The sequence below is a fragment of the Trichechus manatus genome, unplaced genomic scaffold (assembly GCF_000243295.1).
Source record: "Trichechus manatus latirostris isolate Lorelei unplaced genomic scaffold, TriManLat1.0 scaffold00018, whole genome shotgun sequence".
NCBI classification, from domain to species: Eukaryota; Metazoa; Chordata; class Mammalia; order Sirenia; family Trichechidae; genus Trichechus; species Trichechus manatus.
Genome location: NW_004443954.1, coordinates 7,317,793 through 7,339,216, shown reverse-complemented (window position 1 = coordinate 7,339,216; position 21,424 = coordinate 7,317,793). Strand labels below are relative to the sequence as shown.

Below are 21,424 nucleotides of genomic sequence, written 5' to 3'. Positions count from 1 at the left end.
CATCTGTTTTATTAGCAGTAACAATCCTTAGATAATCCCAAAGAGTTGAACATTTACTTCAGAGACAAGAAGTGCACATAAAAATCTGAACTGTGTCCTGCAGCAGACCAGGGAAGAAAAATCCTAGGTAGATATAAAGGGAGTGGTTAAACAAAGACAGTGGAATGAGAAGCCAGTAGATTATGAAGAAAAGGTAAATTCGTCCCAGAGTCACTGAAGATTTACTCTGCCAGTTGCAGCCCACAGTAACTTGTGGCTTCCAGACTGCTTGTATACCCATCTCTGGACCACCCCACCACCTATGGGCCTGCCGGCGGGAACTCTGCTTCTGTCATACGATTCTTAACCTGTGGTTGCATGGCAAATGGAGGCCTGAAGGGGAGGAGTCCAGGACACCCTTCCAGAGCAGTGGAGCAGGAAGAAACCATGCTCCAGACCTATCCAGAAATCCAGAATAGATCTTCCCAGGAAATGCTACGGATATGGAGATTAGCCTCTAGCCTACCCTTCACCTTGTAATAAACACCAGGTCAGTGGTTTACATCTTTTGGGGGTATAGAGGCTCTTTTAATATTAATAATGTGTATGAAGCCTAACAAGGTATTTATACTTGAAATGATATATAACAAAGAAAAAGTTACAATAAATTCAGTCATACTTCTAAATGAATTTGTATCTTATTTATCACTACACCACCTCCATATATTTGAAACACAGCTGTATATGCCCCATATATTTAGAACCACTCTAGTCAGAAGCACTATTTATTACAGTAGGCTTTATGGAACCGGGGCAGGAATCTAATCACAAAAAAAAGCATTGTTTTGATGGAAAATATCCTCAGTTCCAAACAATTAACTTACAAATAAATCTTAGAGGAAAAATGGTCTTAAGGTTGAAGACTCTCTCTGTTTCTCTCTTAAGAAAGCAAGGCAGTGGGAAAAAAACAAACTCACTCAGTATTAGAAGAGATATATATTCACATAATAAAAAACAGAAAAAACAGTTAATTTCCTTCGACCTTTGGCAATTTCAGTTCTCTGACAATATTTCAAATAAAACATACTGTATGTTATTTTTTCTAATTTGACATAAAACAGAAAAAAAACAAACACGTTGCTGTCGGGTTAATTCTGACTCATGATCCTATAGTATAGAGCTGAACTGCCCCACAGGGTTCCACGGCTATAATCTTTATGGGAGCACACCGCCACATCTTTTCTCCTGCGGAACGGCTGGTGGGTTCGAATCACCAATCTTTAGGTTAACAGCTGAGCTCTTTAACCACCGTGTCGCCAGGGCTCCTAATCTGACAAAACTGATCTACAAATTGAAGATGGTCTATCAAAAGAAAAAGTCTTCTCAAAAAATATTTTACTGTGTTTTAGGTGAAAGTTTACATAGCTAATTAGGTTCCATTTAACAATTTTTATGCAAATTGTTCCACAACATTGGCTACATTTTTCACAATGTGTCAACATTCTCATTATTTCCATTTGGTTTGTTCTATTTCCATTAATCCATCTTCCCCGACACTCATTACCTTCTCATCTTTGTTTCAGGGTAAACGTTGACCGTTTGGTCTCGTACAGTGTTATTGTTTGCTTTTTTAGGCCTGTCTAATCTGTGGCCTAAAAAAAACCACTACCCTGATGGTGTAGTGGTTAAGACCTACGGCTGCTAACCAAAAGGCTGGCAGTTCCAACGCACTCCTTGGAAGCTCTATGGGGCAGTTCTACCATGTCCTATAGGGTCGCTATGGGTCGGAATCAACTCGACAGCAACGGATTTGGTTTGGAATCTTTGGCTGAAGGATGAACCTCAGGAGTAACTTCAGTACTGAGCTAAAAGGGCATCTGGGGGCCATACTCTCAAGGTTTCCCCAGTCTCTGTTAGACCAGTAAGTCTGGTTTTTTTTTGTGTGTGTGTGAGTTAGAATTTTGTTCTACATTTTTCTCCAGCTCTGTCCAGGACCCTCTGTTGTGATCATTGTCAGAACAGTCAGTGGTGGTAGCCAGGCACCATCTAGTTGTGCTGGACTCAGTCTGGTGGAGGCTGTGGTGGTTGTGGTCCATTAGTCCTCTGGACTAATTTTTCCCTTGTGTCTTTGGTTTTCTTCATTCTCCCTTGCTCCAGACAGGGTGGGAACAGTGGAGTATCTTAGATGGCTGCTCATAAGCTTTTAAGACCCTAGATGCTACTCACCGAAGTAGGATATGGAATATCTTCTTTACAAACTATGTTATGCCACTTGAGCTAGATGTCCCCTAAGACCATGGTCCCCAACCCTCAGCCCAATAATTCAGTCCCTAAGGGAGTCTGGATGTGTCCCAAATCCATTTTAAGTGAACAATGTATTTTTATTGTTACCTTATTGAATTGGAAATATCTTTTGTTCAACGTGACAGTAATGAGAAACACAGGGCAAAGGTACCACCATTTCAAACAGGTATGGATATCTAAAATTTTTAATTTAAATATTTAAAGTCCATTTTTCTAGGTGGAAGATCACATTATACATAACGCTTTTTCAGAACATAAGTTAAGACACGCTCTACATGGTCTCTAAGTCCTTTTGTGTGAAACCTGCCCCTCAGATTCCATTCCTTTACTTCTGTGCAATAATGCAATGAATACTGGGATGGTCACAGTGATTGTTAACAAAGTCCGTTTGCCCAAAATTTATTTCCCGAAATGGGATAGAACACCTTAACCATGCCAGAACTGTTGTTTATCTAGAGGTTACGCGCACAAATAAGATAGATAAAAATGATGAGACAACAGAACATTCACTCGTACAGAAAAATACCTCATCTATTCACACCAGGGACGAAACGAATGTTCTCAAACAGGCTTGGTATCCAATTTTCTAGCTAAATACCAAAAAGCCTTTTTTGGCTTAGACAGCAACTTTCTATTTTCTTGGGGATCTTTTATCATCTTTTTTCCTAACAGAAAAAGCTGAGCTGCCTTGAAAGTGTACATCATCTTCTGAAATAGGGATCTACAAAAAATTTTCCTCCCAGTAACTAAACCTCAGCATCTCAATAGATCTTAAATTTCAGCTGATAGCATGCTCACCCGATTCACTCATAACAACTTCCTTCACATTGTGGGCAAACCAAGAGTAAACAGTTGGATGATCTGTTTATTCAATCTTCCACTTCACTGGAAGGCACTTGCTTGGCAGCTAGATAGGGATCTGAATTTGAATCCTAGTTCCATTGCTTACCAGCTGTAGGAATTTGGACAAGTCATTTAAGCTCTGGTTCCTTGTCTGACAACTGGAGATAGCAGTGAAACTTGCCACACAGGGTGTTGTATGGATGAAGTGAGGTAAAGTGTATAAACAGCAGTGCCTAGCACAAATGAAGCACCCCACAGATGTGAGCTCTCATTTTTACTGTGGTGGGAGAGCCTTCTGCTTTTGATCTCGTATGTACTATAGACTTTACCGGTATAAAGGGACAGATCTATGTTCTGTAGGGCCTAAAGCTTATACAGTTGGAGGGAGGCAGTTCTCTTTAAGAATACAAAATTAAGTATAAATGTGAACATGTATAGAGAATGGCAAAAGAAACGGCAGCAAAATACTAGCGCTTTTTAAGAAGATTCAAATTTCTTTCTTCTGAGATCTCTAAATAATTATCTGAAATGCTTATGCACAAATGGTTCCTATTGAAATGTAGCTTCTCTCTAGAATATTCTATAACTCCAAGCATTCTCAGGGACCCATGCAAGTAGGGGCCATGAAGTTTAAGGTTCATCACCTTTGCGATAAATCTGCTTGTGAAAGTATACAGGGTAAATTCTTATTTCCTTTATTTTTTATGTCACTCATCTGGCGGGCTCCTGGCTTGCAATATTAATTATTTAGATATCCTGTATTTTATCTTTGCAACTAGATTGCCAGACCCAAGTTCCTGATACTTACATGTCCCTTAAATAGAAATGGTCCGATGGAAATTGCTATTTTAACTGTGCAGCCCTGGTGGCTATAGAAATCCCACCTTCCATGTCAGCCTGTTATAGAGCCTATAACGTTCCTCACAGGAGCTGTCTTGCCACATTCCTTTCCACGGAAAGAGAGCCAATTCATTCCCACCCCTACTGAGATCCCCACCAGGTCACAGTCACCTGTGAGACAACCTGCCAAGTGGGACCAGCATTATAAGGGGTGTCATAAAGATATGATCTTTAATGCCCTCCACTATCTGGCTCTGGTCTGCCTTTTTGAGCCTTAAATCCAGTACATCTTACTCTGTAGCCCAACAGTCTGACTTGCTCTCTGCACTCTGCATGCTGTCGTCTGCGCCTGTGCCTGTGCCCGTGCTCAGGCTCCTCGGCTCCCTGTTTGGAAAACCTCCTCCCGCCCCCACCTTCTCACCTATTAGAGTCTTACTGTTAGAGCAAGGCCAGTTCAAACACACTCATTCCCACTTTCCCCTCCAGTCCCACAGGTCAGTACTTGTGCCTCCGTCACTTATTTAACTATATCTTACATTACAGTTGTTTACAGACTATTCCCCTCCCTCAAGAGTGAAAGCTCCAAGGAAAGGAACCATATACTTATTGATTGCTGGATGTCCCCTTAGCAAATAACACTATGTCCTCCATATAGTATGTACTCAATAAAAAATTCATTGAATGAACGCTTGCTCTTGAATGAAATGAACACAGACAGCAGGGTGTCAGAATTACTTTCTTTTCATATCAGTACAAAGTGATCAATAAAATAAGGATGTCTGCTTTCTATTAGAGTGTGCAATCCAGTTTAAGTCTTGAAATGAGAGTTGAAAGCCATAAATTGTTGAACTGCTAAAATATTAGAATACACTAAATTACTTAAATCCTCTTCAACTGAAGGCTGTTAAAAAAAAACAAACAAAACTGCTATATACTTAAAAAAAATAAAACAAAAAGGGGATCCTAGTAGAAGATCAGGAAATTATGGCAGAAATTCCCCTCCCAATCACTAATTTTAAGGATTTCATTAACAAGTGTTCTTGTTAGGTGTCATCAAGATAGGAGCCACTAATCCACACAAACGTGTATGAAAGTGAATTATATGCAGCTCAGTAGAATAAAAAATATTTTGCCTTCGTTAAAAATTGGAATATCAACAATATGTTGCTGATCATAAGTTACATCATCAAACAGGGAAATAAGATTTAGTTTCTTCTCAGATGCGTACAACCGTAACAGTTACAGATCTTTAAGAGTAGGCTGGGGCCAGATTCTTTTCTCTGATTCAGATTCTTTTATAAACATTATTGAATAAAATCTTCATAAGAACTTTATGAAATGGGTATTATTATCTACTTTTTACAGATTAGCAAATAAAGGACCAGACATGTTAAGACCCTTGCACATAGTCACACAGCTGATGAAGCCAGATATTGGGTTCATCTGATTTTAAATAAAGCCCATGATCTTAGTGAATTATATTGATCAATGTATACTGCCAACTGGGTTTGAGGCTTGCACTGATCTACAACATGGTCTATTCTGTTTGCCCACTTTTAAATCTAGCTGGCTGACTTTAGCCATTTAATTACCATCAGCACCTTAAAAAGAAGATAGGGTAAGAACAAAGTTGGCAATTAAAATTAAAATTATATGTAGTTTAAGTTAGAGTATGTCATTATCCTTCTCCCATTCATTCTACAAATAATCAAGAGTTTCTGCTATCATATGCATCTGACTAGTGTCATGTCATCACTATGAGAGTACGTACAACCGCTCCTGAGTTAGCTAGCCTATCCTTCCCAGTGTGATGAATCTGCCGTCACTCTAAGGTTTCATCACATGGAACATAAGCAATTCCTGGAAGCCTCACCCCAAAAGCCTGATTCGAACATATCCTACCCTTGGAAGTGATCAGATATCAGAGCCATTTTTCTTTCTTTTTTTATTGTGCTTTAAATGAAAAGTTTACACACATTGCTATGGGACCCTAGCTGCTCTCCCTATACTGGGGCAGCACACTCCTCCTCTACACCTCTGATTTCCCGTGTCCATTCAACCAGCTCCTGACCCTCTCTGCCTTCTCATCTCACCTCCAGACAGGAGCTGCCCATTAGTCTCATGAATCTACTTGAGCTAGGAATCACTCTCTTCACGAGTATCATTTTATGTCCCATAGTCCAGTCTAATCTTTGAAGAGTTAGCTTCGGGAATGGTTTCAGTTCTGGGCTAACAAACAGTCCGGGGGCCATGTCTTCCAAGGTTCCTCCAGTTCAGAGCTATTTTTCTCACTTTGCTTGGTGACAGCTATTTGTTCATGCCTAAGTTTTAGCCTTGAATAAGTAACTGCATCACAAAAATCTTATCTATTTAACTTGGGGGACAGGGAGGACAAAGGAAAAGGACAATATTCATAGGCTTTGTATGTGCTTTTAATTTTTTCCTTGTATGTGCTATAGTTAGGTTGTTTCTATTACTATTTCCTTGGATCTTTAAATAATGCTTTTAGTTTACAAGTTTCTACACTGACTTGCATACATTTACCAACATCTCTTCCCCACCCTTCCAAGTGGTGTACTGAAAAATGGTTAAAAATCAGCTCTTTGGGGGAAAAAATACATCACAATTTTATTATATATTTCACTGGCATAAAGAATGTGTAGCACGCAATATGCAAATGATAATAAAATATACAATATTCTGCATTGTCAATTCCATACACCCAACTGATTCTCAAATAATGCTTCCCTTGATTTTTTGCCAAACTCTTGTATCATAGTCAATCTATGATTAGAACTGATGAAAGAGTATATTTTCAACATGAATGCTGGCTGAAATTTTCATTTATGTTAATGAATAAGACAAAACTGAAACAATGAAGATGTATATCATATGCGGAAATTCACTTGTCAATTCGTGAGCAATTTTTTTTTGCCGAATTGGATAATATTTTTAGACTACTGGAAGAATATTTCCTCAGGTTTTGTTTTTGGTGCTAGTCACAATGTAACAGCTACTTAGATGCTATTTATTAATATTTTCTCCGTTACTTGGTTAAGTCTAGAACGACAGTCAACAGAACAATAAATCACACCCTGATTTATAGTGTTTACCAACCTCCGTGATGTGAATGCTCTCTCTGGGGCTGATTTCAATCAGAGCTGAGAAGAGATGAGCCGTAGCCACCATTTTACAGTATTTCTACCATATAGATACATTTTCTAGAGCATACACACTGGTAAAATGCAGAAAATAATTAGGAAATGTGAGTTCTTTTTAGTTGTCCTTACCTTTGTTTTTTATGTAATTTATTTAATTGTAGGTCTACATGATTTTTAGTAATGACTGTTTAACAACTGACTTGCAAAACTCCTGTAAACGTAACAATTGGCTCTTAGGAGCCGAAACAAGTTGACTCAAACACACCACTGTCCCCCAACCTCTTTTAAAATTTTTGTTTTTGATATTGTCCCCAATATTTGTGAAAATTCACATGTATGAAGTGATACGGAATCCCAGTGTTCTCATACGGGCATTACGTATCAAAATTATATCACCAGAATAATTACAATGACAAACCAGTATGATCTTTCAGGTTGCCTGGTTCAACCACCTTTTCTTTCCCCCTTGCTCCCCCACCCCATATTCTAGTTTGTACCAACATAGATTTTTGAAAGATACTTTTTCATACTTGTAGCTATTTACTAATAAAGATTTAAAAAAAAAATAATATGAAAAGTTTGCGACCAATTCTTTGTTAACTGATAGTACATCCTGCATTCAAATACACTCCATTAAAGTGGCTTTAAATGTAGTGTCGATGGTTTCCAAATAATAAAATTAGTTTTAAATCACTATTTTAGAAAAACCAGTGAAAGGTGTGGCTACCTTTAGGGTAATGGAGAAGGTAATACTTTAAACACAGAGCAGGGCAAATGATTTTTCAGTCAATTTACATTCCAATTTTATTTTTATAAAGGAATAGAAATCACCATATATTTTACAAGGAAAATTCTATTTAAGTTTCCAGCTAAAGAGAGTGAAATACTCTACGATATAGTAATCCAGAAATTAAAACATTTGCATTTCTCATACTACTTATTATTTTTCTGTGGAATAGATGCAATATTACTGTTTCCAATAGGGGAAAAAAGGTTACTTGACATCTGTGATTACTGTCTGTGCGTTATATAAGCCAGACGTTTTAAACATTTGTCAGCATCACACTGAATATGAAGAAACAGCAGACTTCAATATAAAAAAGAGAGTGTGATGGTTAAGCATAGATTCTGGAGCCAGACTGCCTGGGTTTGAATCTCTATTCCTTCACTTAATGACCAGGTGACTTTGCCAGCTACTTACCCACCTATGTCTCAAGTTCCCACATGTAAAAGGAGAAAACATACCTATCTCCTGGCATGTTTTGTGGATTAGATAGGTTATGACATATGACCGCTTTAAAAAGTGCCTGGCACATAGTAAGAACGATTTAGTTCTCTGCTGGTACTAAAAATTCCCCCAAAAGAAATCTTTCTGTTAGTTTTACCAACTCAGGACCAATGAATGTGGGCCAAAGGAAAATCATCATCGTGTACGGAATTCCACATGTGCACAGCGATCACAACGGCAGCGACACACTCTCGTGTGTACCTGCTCTGAGTCTACGTGGTCCATTTCTGTGTAAATGCTCTTGGCGGGCTAGCATCTACCAAACATGTGTCTCATAAAGGGCCACGTACAAAAGAATGCTTATTAATTTAAACAGCTGATCATTCCCTCTCCCAAATTCTTGTCTGCCAGGCCATTTTTAAATATCCTTTTTTCTGCCCTTTCATTTATACAGTATGGAAACTTGAGGAGCAGCTAATGAGAGGGGTTGATTTGCGTGAAAGAGCCTATCATGCCTGGCTGACCACAGCTTCTGACACTAGAGGCTCCTTACAGAGAAGCCCAGGTTTCCCAAACCTGTATTCTTTAGTCTGGGACCTCATACAATCCAGCTTAACTTCTCTAGGATAATTATTCAGACTTAGGGTACAAAGGGCATTTCTCTCGAGCTTCCAAATTTATTTTTATTCAAGGGTGACAACTGTGACTGAAACAGAAATTAAGTTTGGATAACAATGTAAAAATGGTAGTTGAATTTTATTTATGCTGATTGGTAGGGGAACCAGTTATGGGGGGCGGCGAGGACATAGGGTGAGAGGGAAGGGCTCCAGCCTGACTTATGTGTGGCTCTTGAACCTTTGCCGAGTGTCAGCAGCTGAGAGAAGAAAAAGTGTCCCCAACAGAGCTGTCTGGTGGAGTAGTATGCATAGGCTGAGCAGAGTTCTCTGGCACCAAAAATTTTTTTAACCTTCTTCAAATGACCTGTAAAGAGGATATTAATAACCATCTCCTACCTTTTTATCCACTTTCTAGCTATAAGAAGAGCTCAATGTCGGAAGATCTTAGCATACACAAAGGAAAAAAAGGGCCTATCTTCTTAATACGGGCAAGAAAATTAATATCTACTGAACACTTACTTGCTGGGTTGTTTACATAGCTCATAAATTCTTCAACAACCATGCAACCTAGGTGTTATTATTAAACCTTAGAAAAGGAAACTGAGACTGAGAGAGAGAAAAATGATTTTCTCAGATTCAAAAAGCTCATTAAGTGGCAGAACTAGAATTCATACCTAGCCTCTGTCTGATTTTAAAACCCATGCTCTTTTGGAAAAAAAAAAAAAAAAAAAAACAGTTCATTAAACAAGCAATATTCTTAAAATACTAGATCAGTTGAGAACTTACAAAGTATACTTGTGCTTTTCATTTTTTTTTTTCTTTTGGCATTTCACTTTTCCTTCCCTCTTCAAAACATACTGCTTTTCAAATTTGTAGGAACATTATTATAAGCATGCGACTGGGAGTTTATTGTTGTTGCTTCCTGGGTGGCTGTGGTATGCAGACTTATGGTTAAAACTACAGTGAAGGTATGGCACAGTCCCAGCGTGACACATCTTAACGTGTTTTATGGTTTGAAGCGGGGATTACCAAGGTTTTGCAAAACTTTAAAAACTTGTGCAAGGCCTTGATGGTAAAAATACATCTAATTATTTTAAAAAAGCAAAGTACTATATAGCATGCAATGTTCACAGACTTGTATCATTCAAAATCTTTAGAAACCTAAGATAATAAGCTTAAAGATTTTCTCCACTGCAAGGATACCAGCAACTAGAAACACAGCGACATCAAACTACTATAAAACTTTAACCAGTTAATTCTCCTAAGGGCTCTAGGAATATTATTTTATCCATTTGCTGACACCAAAAAATGAGAAAATGTCAAAACTGAGATTAAAACTGTTGTTGATAACTACTGAACCCCAAATAGGAAAGCAAGAGAGAGAGAGAGATGAAGACAGACTGAGACAGGCACTGAGAGAAGAAATACCTTAGTTAAATGTTATGATGGTGTAATTTTGATGAAGAAACCAGGAAATAAAAACTGAATTTCAGAGTGAGCTGTATTAGAAAGTATGTTGTGTATGCTATATGTACATTTTCAAGTTCTTAGAAAAGAGAACTATACTTGTAAAACTGTTTTATACAGAATTTAGCTCAAAATGGAAGATGCAATGTTGACAATATGCTAATAGGTAGCTAGGATTTTATGACAGACAGAAGCAGGCAGATTCAGGGTCAAAAGCCTATAACGACAAGGAAATATCATCTTCCTAAGATCAGCCTCTTTTGAATATTATATAAAAGACAGATTAAAAAAATATGAAATCTAGGAGTATGCATTCAAAAACAGATTACAAGAGATAATAATCTTCTTAGCCCCGAGGGGCAGCAGCATACAGATACTTCAGGAGCATACATTGGCCCTGAGCACCAGAGACACCGTTCATACTTGCCTAAGAAAGATTTTTTTTTGGCACCACGAAGTCAAATGTGTTTTTTAAAATATAATTTTCTTAAATTTTTCTGTAGGCAACAATATCAAAGAAGAGAGGCAGAAAATGATCTCAGAAAAAAAGAAAACCCAGGAGACAACTGTCATGTTCTGTGTTTCGACTTCACGAAAGAAGTCTGACTATAGGTTAGCGTCTTTCAAATCCGTCCTTCAGGATACGAAATTCTAATCTGGTGGTATGACTAGCTGAGGCTCAGACTTAATCAAATCCGCTGACTAGCTGAAACATGAGGTGGTTTACTCCTTACTTCTGGTTTCCATCTTCAGCTGGGTCTTCACTTGCAAATTATGGCAGCCACGTGCGGTGCAAGCTATGAAAACTCCAAGGTGGGGGAGGAGAATCAGAGCACCCCTGATTTAGTTTTACTAGATGAAAAGTTACAGCACTCTGACTCACCTCAGTCTCCTCTGTCTTTAGAGAATGGGTGAATTTTGTACAAAGCCTATTTATAAACCACTGCAAGTGATACTTGCATTCATCTTGCACTGTGACATCATTTCCTCATCAATAATTTAAGCATAAGAAATGGATTAAAAGGACTCTGAAGGGACTTGGCACACATGGAAAACCAGAAACCAACTCAACGTGCCAAAATATTAAGTCAGTCCTCTTACCTTGTTCTTTGATCTGACGAATTTGCTTCACAGTTTCTTTTAAGATTGCACATTTGTCAGGTTTGAAGTTAAAGTTGTCTATATCATTAAAATTTGCAAAAATCAGCTCTGCAAGTTCTTCTATATACTTATTTTCCTGTTCACGATTACGTTTCTCAGTGCTCCTTTTGGGGCTAAAAAGAAGAAACACATTTTTACAATGAATTTGAAAAAGAGCTATTATGGAAAAGCATACCCATTTTAAATAAGCTCTAACACAAAGAAAGCAAACAAAATTTACTTGTATAAGTATAGAGGTAGTTTGGGGGAAAAAACAATTGCCCTAAGTGTTGCACACTTTCCTTAACTGAATTTATCCCAATTTGCAATTACATATTTACATGTGTGATCATTTGTTCAATGTGTTATAATGTCTCCCACCGGACTAGAAGCCTCATGACGGCAAGGATCAGGACTACTGTGCTATTAATATAGTGTTTGGCACAGTAGGAATCTTATTTATTGCTGAATAAATAAAGGAATGTTTTAGAAAGTAAGGGAGACCAGCTTTATAAGTATTTTTTTTTAACCCTTACAAGTTTTAAAAAAAATAATAATTTATTTAAGATTTGTAAAAGAAGAAAGTTAACTTAGTTAACCCGGTTAAAATTCAATCATTTTTGGAAAAGCATAAAAAAGTAATAAAAACAACAACAAAGTAATACAGACAAATCTGTATAATTTCATAGACTTCTTCAGGGTGTTAGTAATCAAACCAAACAGACTTTTTAGATAATGAAAAAAAAGAAAAAAAAAAAAAAAAACGTACAGAAAAGTAAGTATAGCTAGAAACAAAAGCGAAACTGATTCAGGGTATTTTGTTAACTGTCCAAGCTGAATGACACGCAAAATATAAACAAACGGTCCAAGTTCAACTGAAGTTTTAAAAAGTTAACAGAAGGGGGAAAAGATTAAATTGGCAAAACCCTCTCATTTGAATTTGACAAAGCAGCAAACTAAAGCCAGTTCCTTTTGATGATAACAGCGTGCAATTATTTTCTCAAGGGCAGCAGAGGGCCTACTAAAGGACATTCAAAACAATACAAATAAGAAATGAAAATTGTTTAATGAACCTGCTTTCAGTTTTCTGATATAATTATTTATGTGTAATCTTAACTTTTAAAATCTGAAAATTTATAATAGACTTCCATCTATTCATCTCTAAGTATTATTACATTTACTTTTGTAATCTAATAAAGCTGAGATATAACACAATTTATCCACTTTGCAGTGGTTATAAGATTCGTCCAAGATCACCCAGTGAGTTACTGGCAAAGCAGGGAAAAAACTTAGTTTTTCTAAGTATCATTTTACCCCCAGCTTTCACTTTACTAAGTACAGGAAAGGAGCGAGTGGCCAGAATGCTTGAAGCGCCCGGTTCCTATCCTCGGCCCCGCGGAACACGACAAACAGGTGAGAGAAAGGGCAGCGGGTTTCAAAGGTCCCTGCCGGCACCGGGGAGAGGGCTCTGAGACACGCCCGTGGCTCTGGCACCACAGGGGAGAGAACAGCCCCTCCCACAGGAACCGCTTCCATTTGACCAAACTCCGCTTCAGGGAAACTCCTGCGTATTAAAGGTGGCCCGACAGGCAAAAGGTTTTGGCTTACCAGGAAGTACCAGGGAACCGAGGGGTAACACAGGAGTTGGGGGCCAGGGATTTGGGGAGCATAGGCTTAATAAGCCTGCTGTTTTGCTTGGCAACTAGAGGAGAAAGAGAATTTCAAATATTGGCTTTCGGCCTTTTCCCCTTCTCTTCTTCCCTTGACGGCTTTTCCTAGTCCTCTTCCCTACTGTTCTCCATCTCATCTTTTAATTGGCTATTCCTTAAAAGTTGCTGTTTTTATTGAACTTTTTGAGTAATTTATACAATTTAAAGCATCAAAAGTGCAAAAAGTATCTTTGTTAACCTTTGTTTTCTATCTGCCTAGTTCTCATCCCCCCAAATGGTTAACAACTGTTACTAGTTTTTTAATGATCCTAAACTAATGCAATTATAGATTCTTTTCTTCCTTTTTTTTTATACAAACAGTAGCAGCCCATATACACTCTTCTAAACCTTGCTTTTTCTCTGTAATAATATTCTTAGAGATATTTTCCATATCGACCCATCCCAAGTGTCCTAATTTTTTTTCATAGCTGCGCAGTGTTCCAGCACATGGATATGCACTAATTTTTGCTATTATAAATAATGCTGTAATAATAAGTATGAATTTATAATTTTAATAGATACTGCTAAATTACTCTGCTTAGAGGTTATCATAATTTATACTTTGCCCCATAACATACAAGATGGAACCTGCTTTAAAATTATTTGTTTTATTTACTGAAGAGCCATAATCTTTGTCCTCAACTCAGAAGCAAGCGGGTTGAACATACCATGCCTTGCTCATTAAAAAATATAAAACAAATACAAATAAAATCCAGTCTAAGAGGCAATGACACAGGGGACATCAGAAGAAATAGGTAACTTTCTTCTTGTAAAGCATAATAAAATCCGTAACTGATCAGCATATTCAAAATACAAAGTAAATACATACATGTTTAAAGGTTTAACTGTTAAGGAGAAAAATATTTGAATCAGGAGGAAAATCAGTGCTAAAACATCAAAGAAGCATGCAAGTGGCAAACATGGATAATGCTGACTCTTTTTCTCAGTAAGACTCTAACCTGGGTCCCAGCTGGTCAGGACATTCCTTGCGCTTCCTTGTCTCTGCCCTGGATGGGTCAGAGGTATTTTCTCCCATCCCACTCATCTTGAACACATATCAGCAACTAAAAACAGAAAAAAGGAAAACAAAATGAAAAGAGCTGATGACAACGTGTCTGATCAATTTACCAATAATAAAAGATCAGCATTTTGACAACGGTAATTAACACCCTGTTTTGATTTATAAGTGTGTATAGCTTCTAATGAAAAAATTGGATTTTTCCCCTTTTTATTCTGCTGAAAGGGTAAGTAAATGTAAAGGCTAACATTTAAAAAACAAACAAGCGTACCTCATCGGGTCCATACCCTTTAAACAGGAGTTGTATTTCAACAGGACCATGAACTATAATCTGCTAGCCCTGGCCTTATGCCACCAGCCTCTTTTCAGGAACAATCTCGCACCACGTGGAAACTACAGGTTTTCTGAGGGGCTCCTCCCAGGCTCTGTTTTGGGTTGGCCAATGTGAAGCCAGTGCTGCAATAGCTCACACATGACAGACAGCCCAAAAAGAGGCAGTGCCACTCCACTGACTTGAAAGTTTCCAAACCTAGCCTTGTGAATTTGAGACCCTCCTTCTTCCCCCAGCTCTCCCACAAGGCCCCTGTAAGCAACGTCCCTTGGGTGACGATCTGCCTGCCTCCCGGCCCTCCCTCTGCGCCCTCTCCAAGGCAGCTCCCTCCTGTGCACTGCACAGTGGCTTCCTCTCTCACATCCTGCCCGCCCTTCCCCCTCCCTCAGTTGATTCTAGCTGCTGTCACTGAAGGTCTTAAGATGCACCCAAGAAATGAGGGGTGCATCTTCAGTGATCCTGATGGGGAAGACCATGACTGGTCCTATAGAGTCATTATGAGTTGGAATCGACTCAACAGCAGTGGGTTTGGTTTTTTGTTTTGGCTCCTGCTTGCTGAATTCCTCTCAGTAAGAAAATAAAAGGACATCTGATAAGTAAGCTCACGTAGGTCACCATCAGTAGAATCAAAATGACACAGAAGAACACAAAGAACAAGAGAGTGACAGAGGTTTAAGTTCTAGAAGAACTAAATAAAGAGACTCATAATGATTCCGAGAAAACTGTAAATGACTGTTACTTAAGGTGCTTAGTAACTGCCTAAAAAAAAACAACAACAACAAAAAAAAACCTGTTGGTGTCGAGTCAATTCTGAATCATAGCAACCCTACATCACAGAGTAGAACTGCCCCATAGGGTTTCCAGGGAGCAGCTGGTAGATTCGAACTGCTGACCTTTTGGTTAGCAGCAGAATACTTAACCACTGTGCCACTATGAACCCAAAAAGATCGCGTCAACATTTCAAAATCTCTCTCAGAGTTTCAATCCTGTTACTCCCCTTTCCTTCTGTCCCCTAAAATCACCTTCTTTCCCCCATTCCTTTAAATTGCGTAGGAGCCTTCCTGCCTTTCCAGATTGAAAAAATCAGAGGGAAGGGCAAGTCAAGAGAAGACCAAGGGCTTAAGGGAAGGCTCCAGAGAGCAACAGGTTCATGGAGAGCAAGGACCAAGAGGAAGGCGGGCACAAGAGAACAACACCTAAGACTGCACATCGCATCACTGTCTCGTAGCAGCTGTTTCACGCGGCATAATCTGAGATGCTCAGTCTCGGCCTCACTACAATCCTTTCTTCTGGCCACTACTTCAACCCAAGGGGGCAGAGGAGTTAAATTTAATTTTTAAGAGTCAAGTTCAAGTAACATAAAGAAACACTGTATCAGTCAAGGGAGGTTACATAAATTACACATTCAATTAAAGAGGTCACCAGGGAGGATACAATTCTGAGAGCTGATGCCTGAGCTTCCTGCTGGTGGGAGCAATGTAACCAAGACCCAAGGTCCTGTACTGCAGTCACAACTTTGGCCAGGTAGTAAGTATAATGTGTGTCCAGTCACTATTCATTTAGCCTTCACTATGAACCACGCGGAGCCATGGCGGCACAGTGGGTAAGCATTTGGCTGCTAACTCAAAGGTTGGCAGTTTGAATCCATCAGCCTTGGAGACCCCATGGGGGCAGTTCTACGCTGTCCCATAGGGCTGCTATGAGTCAGAATCAACTCGATGGCAATGGGTTTGGTTTTTGTTTTATTATGAACCAAGCAATTTTTTAATATGATTGAATCCTCTAAAACAGGCTATGAGGGGCAGCAGAGCAGAGAAACTAAGGGCCAGTATTCAGGTCCAAGCTGGACCACTTGGTTACCTGTGTGACCTTAAGAAGTTACTTTATCTCTCATGCTTTAATGACCTCATTTTTAAAATGGGGATATAATCAGGAGCACCTACAGCACAGGGTTGTTGACAGAATTAGCAAATGGTGGAACTGGGATTTATATGCAGGTTTACACAACTTCTACTCTTAACTAAAATGTTGCAGTTAAAGGTCCGTTTGCTAAATAAGCCATTCCTCCTCTAATCACATATCACCAGTCAGGTGGGAAAAGCAGCTAGATCTGGGCTGTTTGGGCTTCTGTGCTTGACTATTTTCCCCTCATCTGAACTTTACTCACTTAACAAAAGCCGCCTGCTGCCACTGTAAATAAGGTTTGGTGCAGTGAGGAAGACGAGGCGGAGCGCTGCTCGTAAGAACGCAACAGAGTAAGAGGGGAAACAAATTTGTATATGGTTATTACTGCAATAAGTAAAATCGGTAAAAGGTATTAATACAAATGCTACGTACTCCTTCATAATGTAAGATCTGAGAAAGAAGAATGCTTTGCTGGCAGGGATGGACGAGGTACTGAGCTGGGCCTTGAGGAAGGTGTAGGATTTTAAATGGTGGGAAGGGGAGCCAGGGCGTTACCAGGAGGACTAAAGGGACAGAGCTTGAAGCAAAACCCTGAACACCAGAACATTCTCAGACAATACCTCATGAACGCTCATTTTCAATATTTCTCTCTAAAGCACAATTCCCATTGTTTCACTCATGAGCATGTAAGAAAAAACATTACAGATTAAATCAAAGTAAGCTTCAAACAAATAGCCTAGGGAATTTTCACCCTGGAAGCGGCTTTCTGTAAGTCACAAAAATTTAAGTAAATATAACCCTCACTACACAGCAAAATGCCCTATAATATAGTAGGTATACATGGTAAGTTTTGTTGATGAAAATGGCTCCTCTCCAAAGTATCACCGTGTATATTAATAAGCATAGTACCATCAGAAAGATCCAACAGAAAGCTTGTCAAGAGACAACTAAAATAAGTGGCTGTCTTACTTAAAGTCATATATATCCAGTTTGGGGATTAAACATTAGCATCAACATCATCTACCCCTAAATTACACTGTTTCTCTCTCTCTGTATATACAGACACACATATGTACACTAGTAACTTTAACTGAGCACTCAGAGGCAGAACTCAGAGGCAGCACTCTTGTGTTTCAACAAAGGGGCCTGAGGGAGATAAGGAGCAGAGAGAGGGGCTCGCTAGCATTTTCTGGCTTAAGTACAGTAAAATCATTTGGGCAGAATGTTTATGTTTTACTTGTACCTACTCAAGCCTGCTTACAAACTGCTCTATTTGTGGCTTTAAAACGTCATTAATTTCCTCTTGAAGTAAGATATTTAAGTGCCAAGTCTTCCCTTTTATTATTATGTGATGGTAACGTAAATACATTTCCTCAAAATCTAAAAATTTCAGCTTTATAAACATGCTTGTTTCCTTATTTTTCTGTCTTCCCTCTACGTCCTCTTCTCTGAGCGATTTTCCTGGACTACATGTCCCCAGTACACATTTCCAACCAACCTCTAAACCACCAAAGAAAAAAGGAAAGAGAGAGAAAAAAAAAAAAAAAAAAAAGGTTGGCGGCGCGGGGGAGTACTGAGTAATTTGCAAAGTCCAGGAAAGGCAAAATGTTCCCTCCTGGCCCATGGGGAGAAAGTAAGCTGGACAATACATACCCCCACTCTAGTGAGTTCCCATCAGGCTAGGAATGCCCAGGAAGGGCCCACACTCAGGATTCCCTGTCTGAATCACTGCGAATTCCAGGGAAAACAAAGAGACAGATTCTGAGAAAACAGAGAACTTAAGGTTGCAGAGGCTCCCTGACTCCTCTTCTGCCTCACCATGGAAGCTGCAGATGCAATCCTTGATCAGACATGTGGGTTTACGCCCTGCTCTGTCGCGGGTGAACCAAGTAAGTACAGCGAGAATCATTACAGAGATGCTCTGAGAGAAGAACTGGTCTGCCCTAATCTAGAAGAAAGACCATCTGACTCGTAGTCTTAAAGCAGCAGCAAATGACAGTATTTTAAAACAGACTATGCTGGTGGGACTAGGTGTGTTAATTTTTTTTACCACTCAAAATAGGGGCAAGGCAGAAGTGACACAAATAATAAGCAGATACACAGGCAGACATATAGATACAGACATATGAATTACTTGTAGTGTAAACTTGTGCATAGGAAAATCATCTAAAATAAAATTAACTGCACCACAGGTGAATTTAATGCACTTCTGTAGATCAAATATAAAAATGAATTTCCAATGACAAGGTAGGAAATGGGAAATATAGAAGGGCAGCATTGAAGGCTTATAAATTCTGTTTTGCAACCAGCCCTAAATTAGCAGTTTCTCACGATTTTTGCATGTTTTCAACATTTGCATGAAATTAAAATTCTTGAGCATTTCACTCTCAGTTCTGAAGCTGTTCAATGTAAATCAAAAAAACTGAAGTTGATACAAGTAAATTCGGGCAGTATCTGATGGTAATTACAGTCATTAAGAACAAGCCAGTTTCTGCCAGATGTTGGGGGTTGTAAAAGGACAAAACTGGCGGAGTTTCAGTGCTGTCAGTTCTTGTTATCAATAACCAAACAATGGTCTCTGCCTTCCCTGAGACAGGATAGCCTCCCTTGCATCCTTTGACAGCAACTGGTATAAGCTAGACAGCAGAGAAATGAGTTACAGCCATAAGATTTAACTAAAAAATAAATAAATTTTATTATTTAAAAGCAACTGCATATTCTGGGAGGGGTGAAGAATGCTAGTTAAGTCTGTAGCATAATGACAGAAAACAAAATAAAATGTTAAATCTTAACACAATTCACAGATGTACTCTTCTTTCATGGAATTCATCAATATAGCTTGTAAGATAACAAAGTTGTTGCTTACAATCCAGCTCATACCATTAAACCCAGCTAACAGTTCAGAGTTAACGTAAAACGATAATGTGCATTTCATCTTTTATCAACATAGGCCATCTTCCAAACCTGACCTGTTAAACTGTCAGATTTATTATACGCTGAGCAAATTCAGTTAAAGAGTAAATAAGGATAATACTGTTGCTGAAATCCAAACATAATAATACGATCAAACATCAGATCTCTATCGCTTGCTCCAAGCAATATTTTAAAAAGTAGGCCCCCTTTGAAATTCCTTACTTTGAGATCAAATTTACGATGAAGTCTGCCAAAGTTAGAAATGTCATCCAAAGAGCTGCTTAAACAACTATCTTATCAACACCTACAGGAGGAGGACCTGCCTGATAAATCATCTAGCTCTTGATACAACACCAGAAAGGCTTCTTGAGTTCCCAAGGCCTTCCAGGTTCTTCATGAACTCTCTTTTCAAGAGATACATGAAATATGTTGTGTAATTGGTAGCTTGATTCTTCATAAACTTTTTAAGGCCAAGAAATACTTAAGCAATATTAAAAATACACATAAATCTTTATTTAAATACTTTTCCATTTTTATCCTACTAAACTGTGAAAGAATAATCTTTCATTGCCCAGAAGACCAACTCAACAGCTAAAGCTGTATTGACTAATGCTTTATCACCAATGAAAACATTTACTCATTCTAAACTTGAAACAGTTTCTACCTTAAAGCATACTGTGTACTATGAGGGATCCCTTTACTTTACAAAAGTGAAATTTCTGGGCCATACTCTGATAAGTCTAAGAAAACAGAGTTTCTAATGCTTGAAGAAGCAACACGTGCTTTTAGGTGTAGATGCCTGAAAAAGGTAGAGAGGAGGCCAAACCTTGTAGGTCAGTAAGGTGACGCATAAAGACGTCGAACTGACAGAGGAGGTGAAATACTTCTTTCCAAACAGTGTTAACTGGTCAAAATTACCCAAAACAAACATTGTTTTGGCATAGCCTCAACTTTCGCTAACAGTGACATAATCTATGCTTAAATATACAGACTTACGCAAGGATATATTGTTGAATCATACAAAGAAGAACCACACAAGCAAATGAAACACACAGAAATATACAGATTTATTAAATGCAAGGACTACAGCATGCAGAAAAACCAATCATTTCCTTCCCACTGGCAAAACAAATAGCACATTAAACACAGAGATAGAGTACACTACACTGTATTTCAGAAATAAAATTATTTTAGCTAGTTGGATCACTATGAGTCGAAATCGACAACAGCAATGGGTTAGTTAGATAATATGCTATTTTCCCCGTTGTGTTATTACTCTTTTTACTAGATCATAAGAACGCTTTTAACCTCATCTTTACATAGCACAATACTGTCTTGGTTTTTAAACAATAAAATTTTAATTTACCACACATATTACAAGCTTTATATACAGATTCAGACTCATAAAATTGCACATTGATTCATACAGTGACTACAATTAAGTTGCAAAGTTTTGGGAGACTCACGTCATGTAAATCCAAATAAAGGACATCTTATTTGGAAACAAATTCTCAGTTCAACTTCACTAGTTCAGAGCAATTTACTGTGCATTTGACTTTGTAAATAACTGCAATAAGCCAGACACAAACTACTATTATTAGTATATCATTTTTCATTCCTAAAACGCTAGTAGTTGACATTTGGGTACCAAGCTAAAGAAAATAACATACTCTACAACTACTCTTCTGAGTAAAATAGCTTCAGCACCTACCTTCTCTTATGCTGTTTCTTAGTCCACAGAACAGTAATATTAGTGAATAAACAAGTGTTTAAGATAAACATTCCCTCCTTCTCAATATGCTCTGCTCTTAGATTTACTTTTGTATAATGGCCTGAAAGTGGTATATCAGACAGTACCTAGAAGACATATTCCATTTTCTGACCGAAAGCCAATAATACTCATGAATTTTTTAGCTGAAAGACACTTCGGGATGCCACTGGGAAGACTGCAATAAACACATTAGGCTGC

At 38.4% G+C, this 21,424-nt stretch overlaps 1 protein-coding gene across 12 annotated transcripts in view; it reads right to left on the bottom strand.

The window, feature by feature from the left end:
- NCOA2 (nuclear receptor coactivator 2) overlaps positions 1-21,424 on the bottom strand; it is a 304,968-nt gene that overhangs the window by 83,376 nt on the left and 200,168 nt on the right. For 10 of the 12 annotated variants that reach the window (XM_023727750.1, XM_023727751.1, XM_023727747.1 and 7 more), the window contains 2 exons: positions 14,248-14,352; positions 11,541-11,713 (listed from right to left, as the gene is read on the bottom strand). In XM_023727750.1, the coding sequence (XP_023583518.1) occupies positions 11,541-11,713; positions 14,248-14,333 (259 nt within the window). In that variant the 5' untranslated portion in view covers positions 14,334-14,352. Of the gene's footprint in view, positions 1-11,540; positions 11,714-14,247; positions 14,353-14,577; positions 14,849-21,424 lie in introns of those variants that run through there. The other 2 variants (XM_023727752.1, XM_023727755.1) reach the window with 2 other exon arrangements.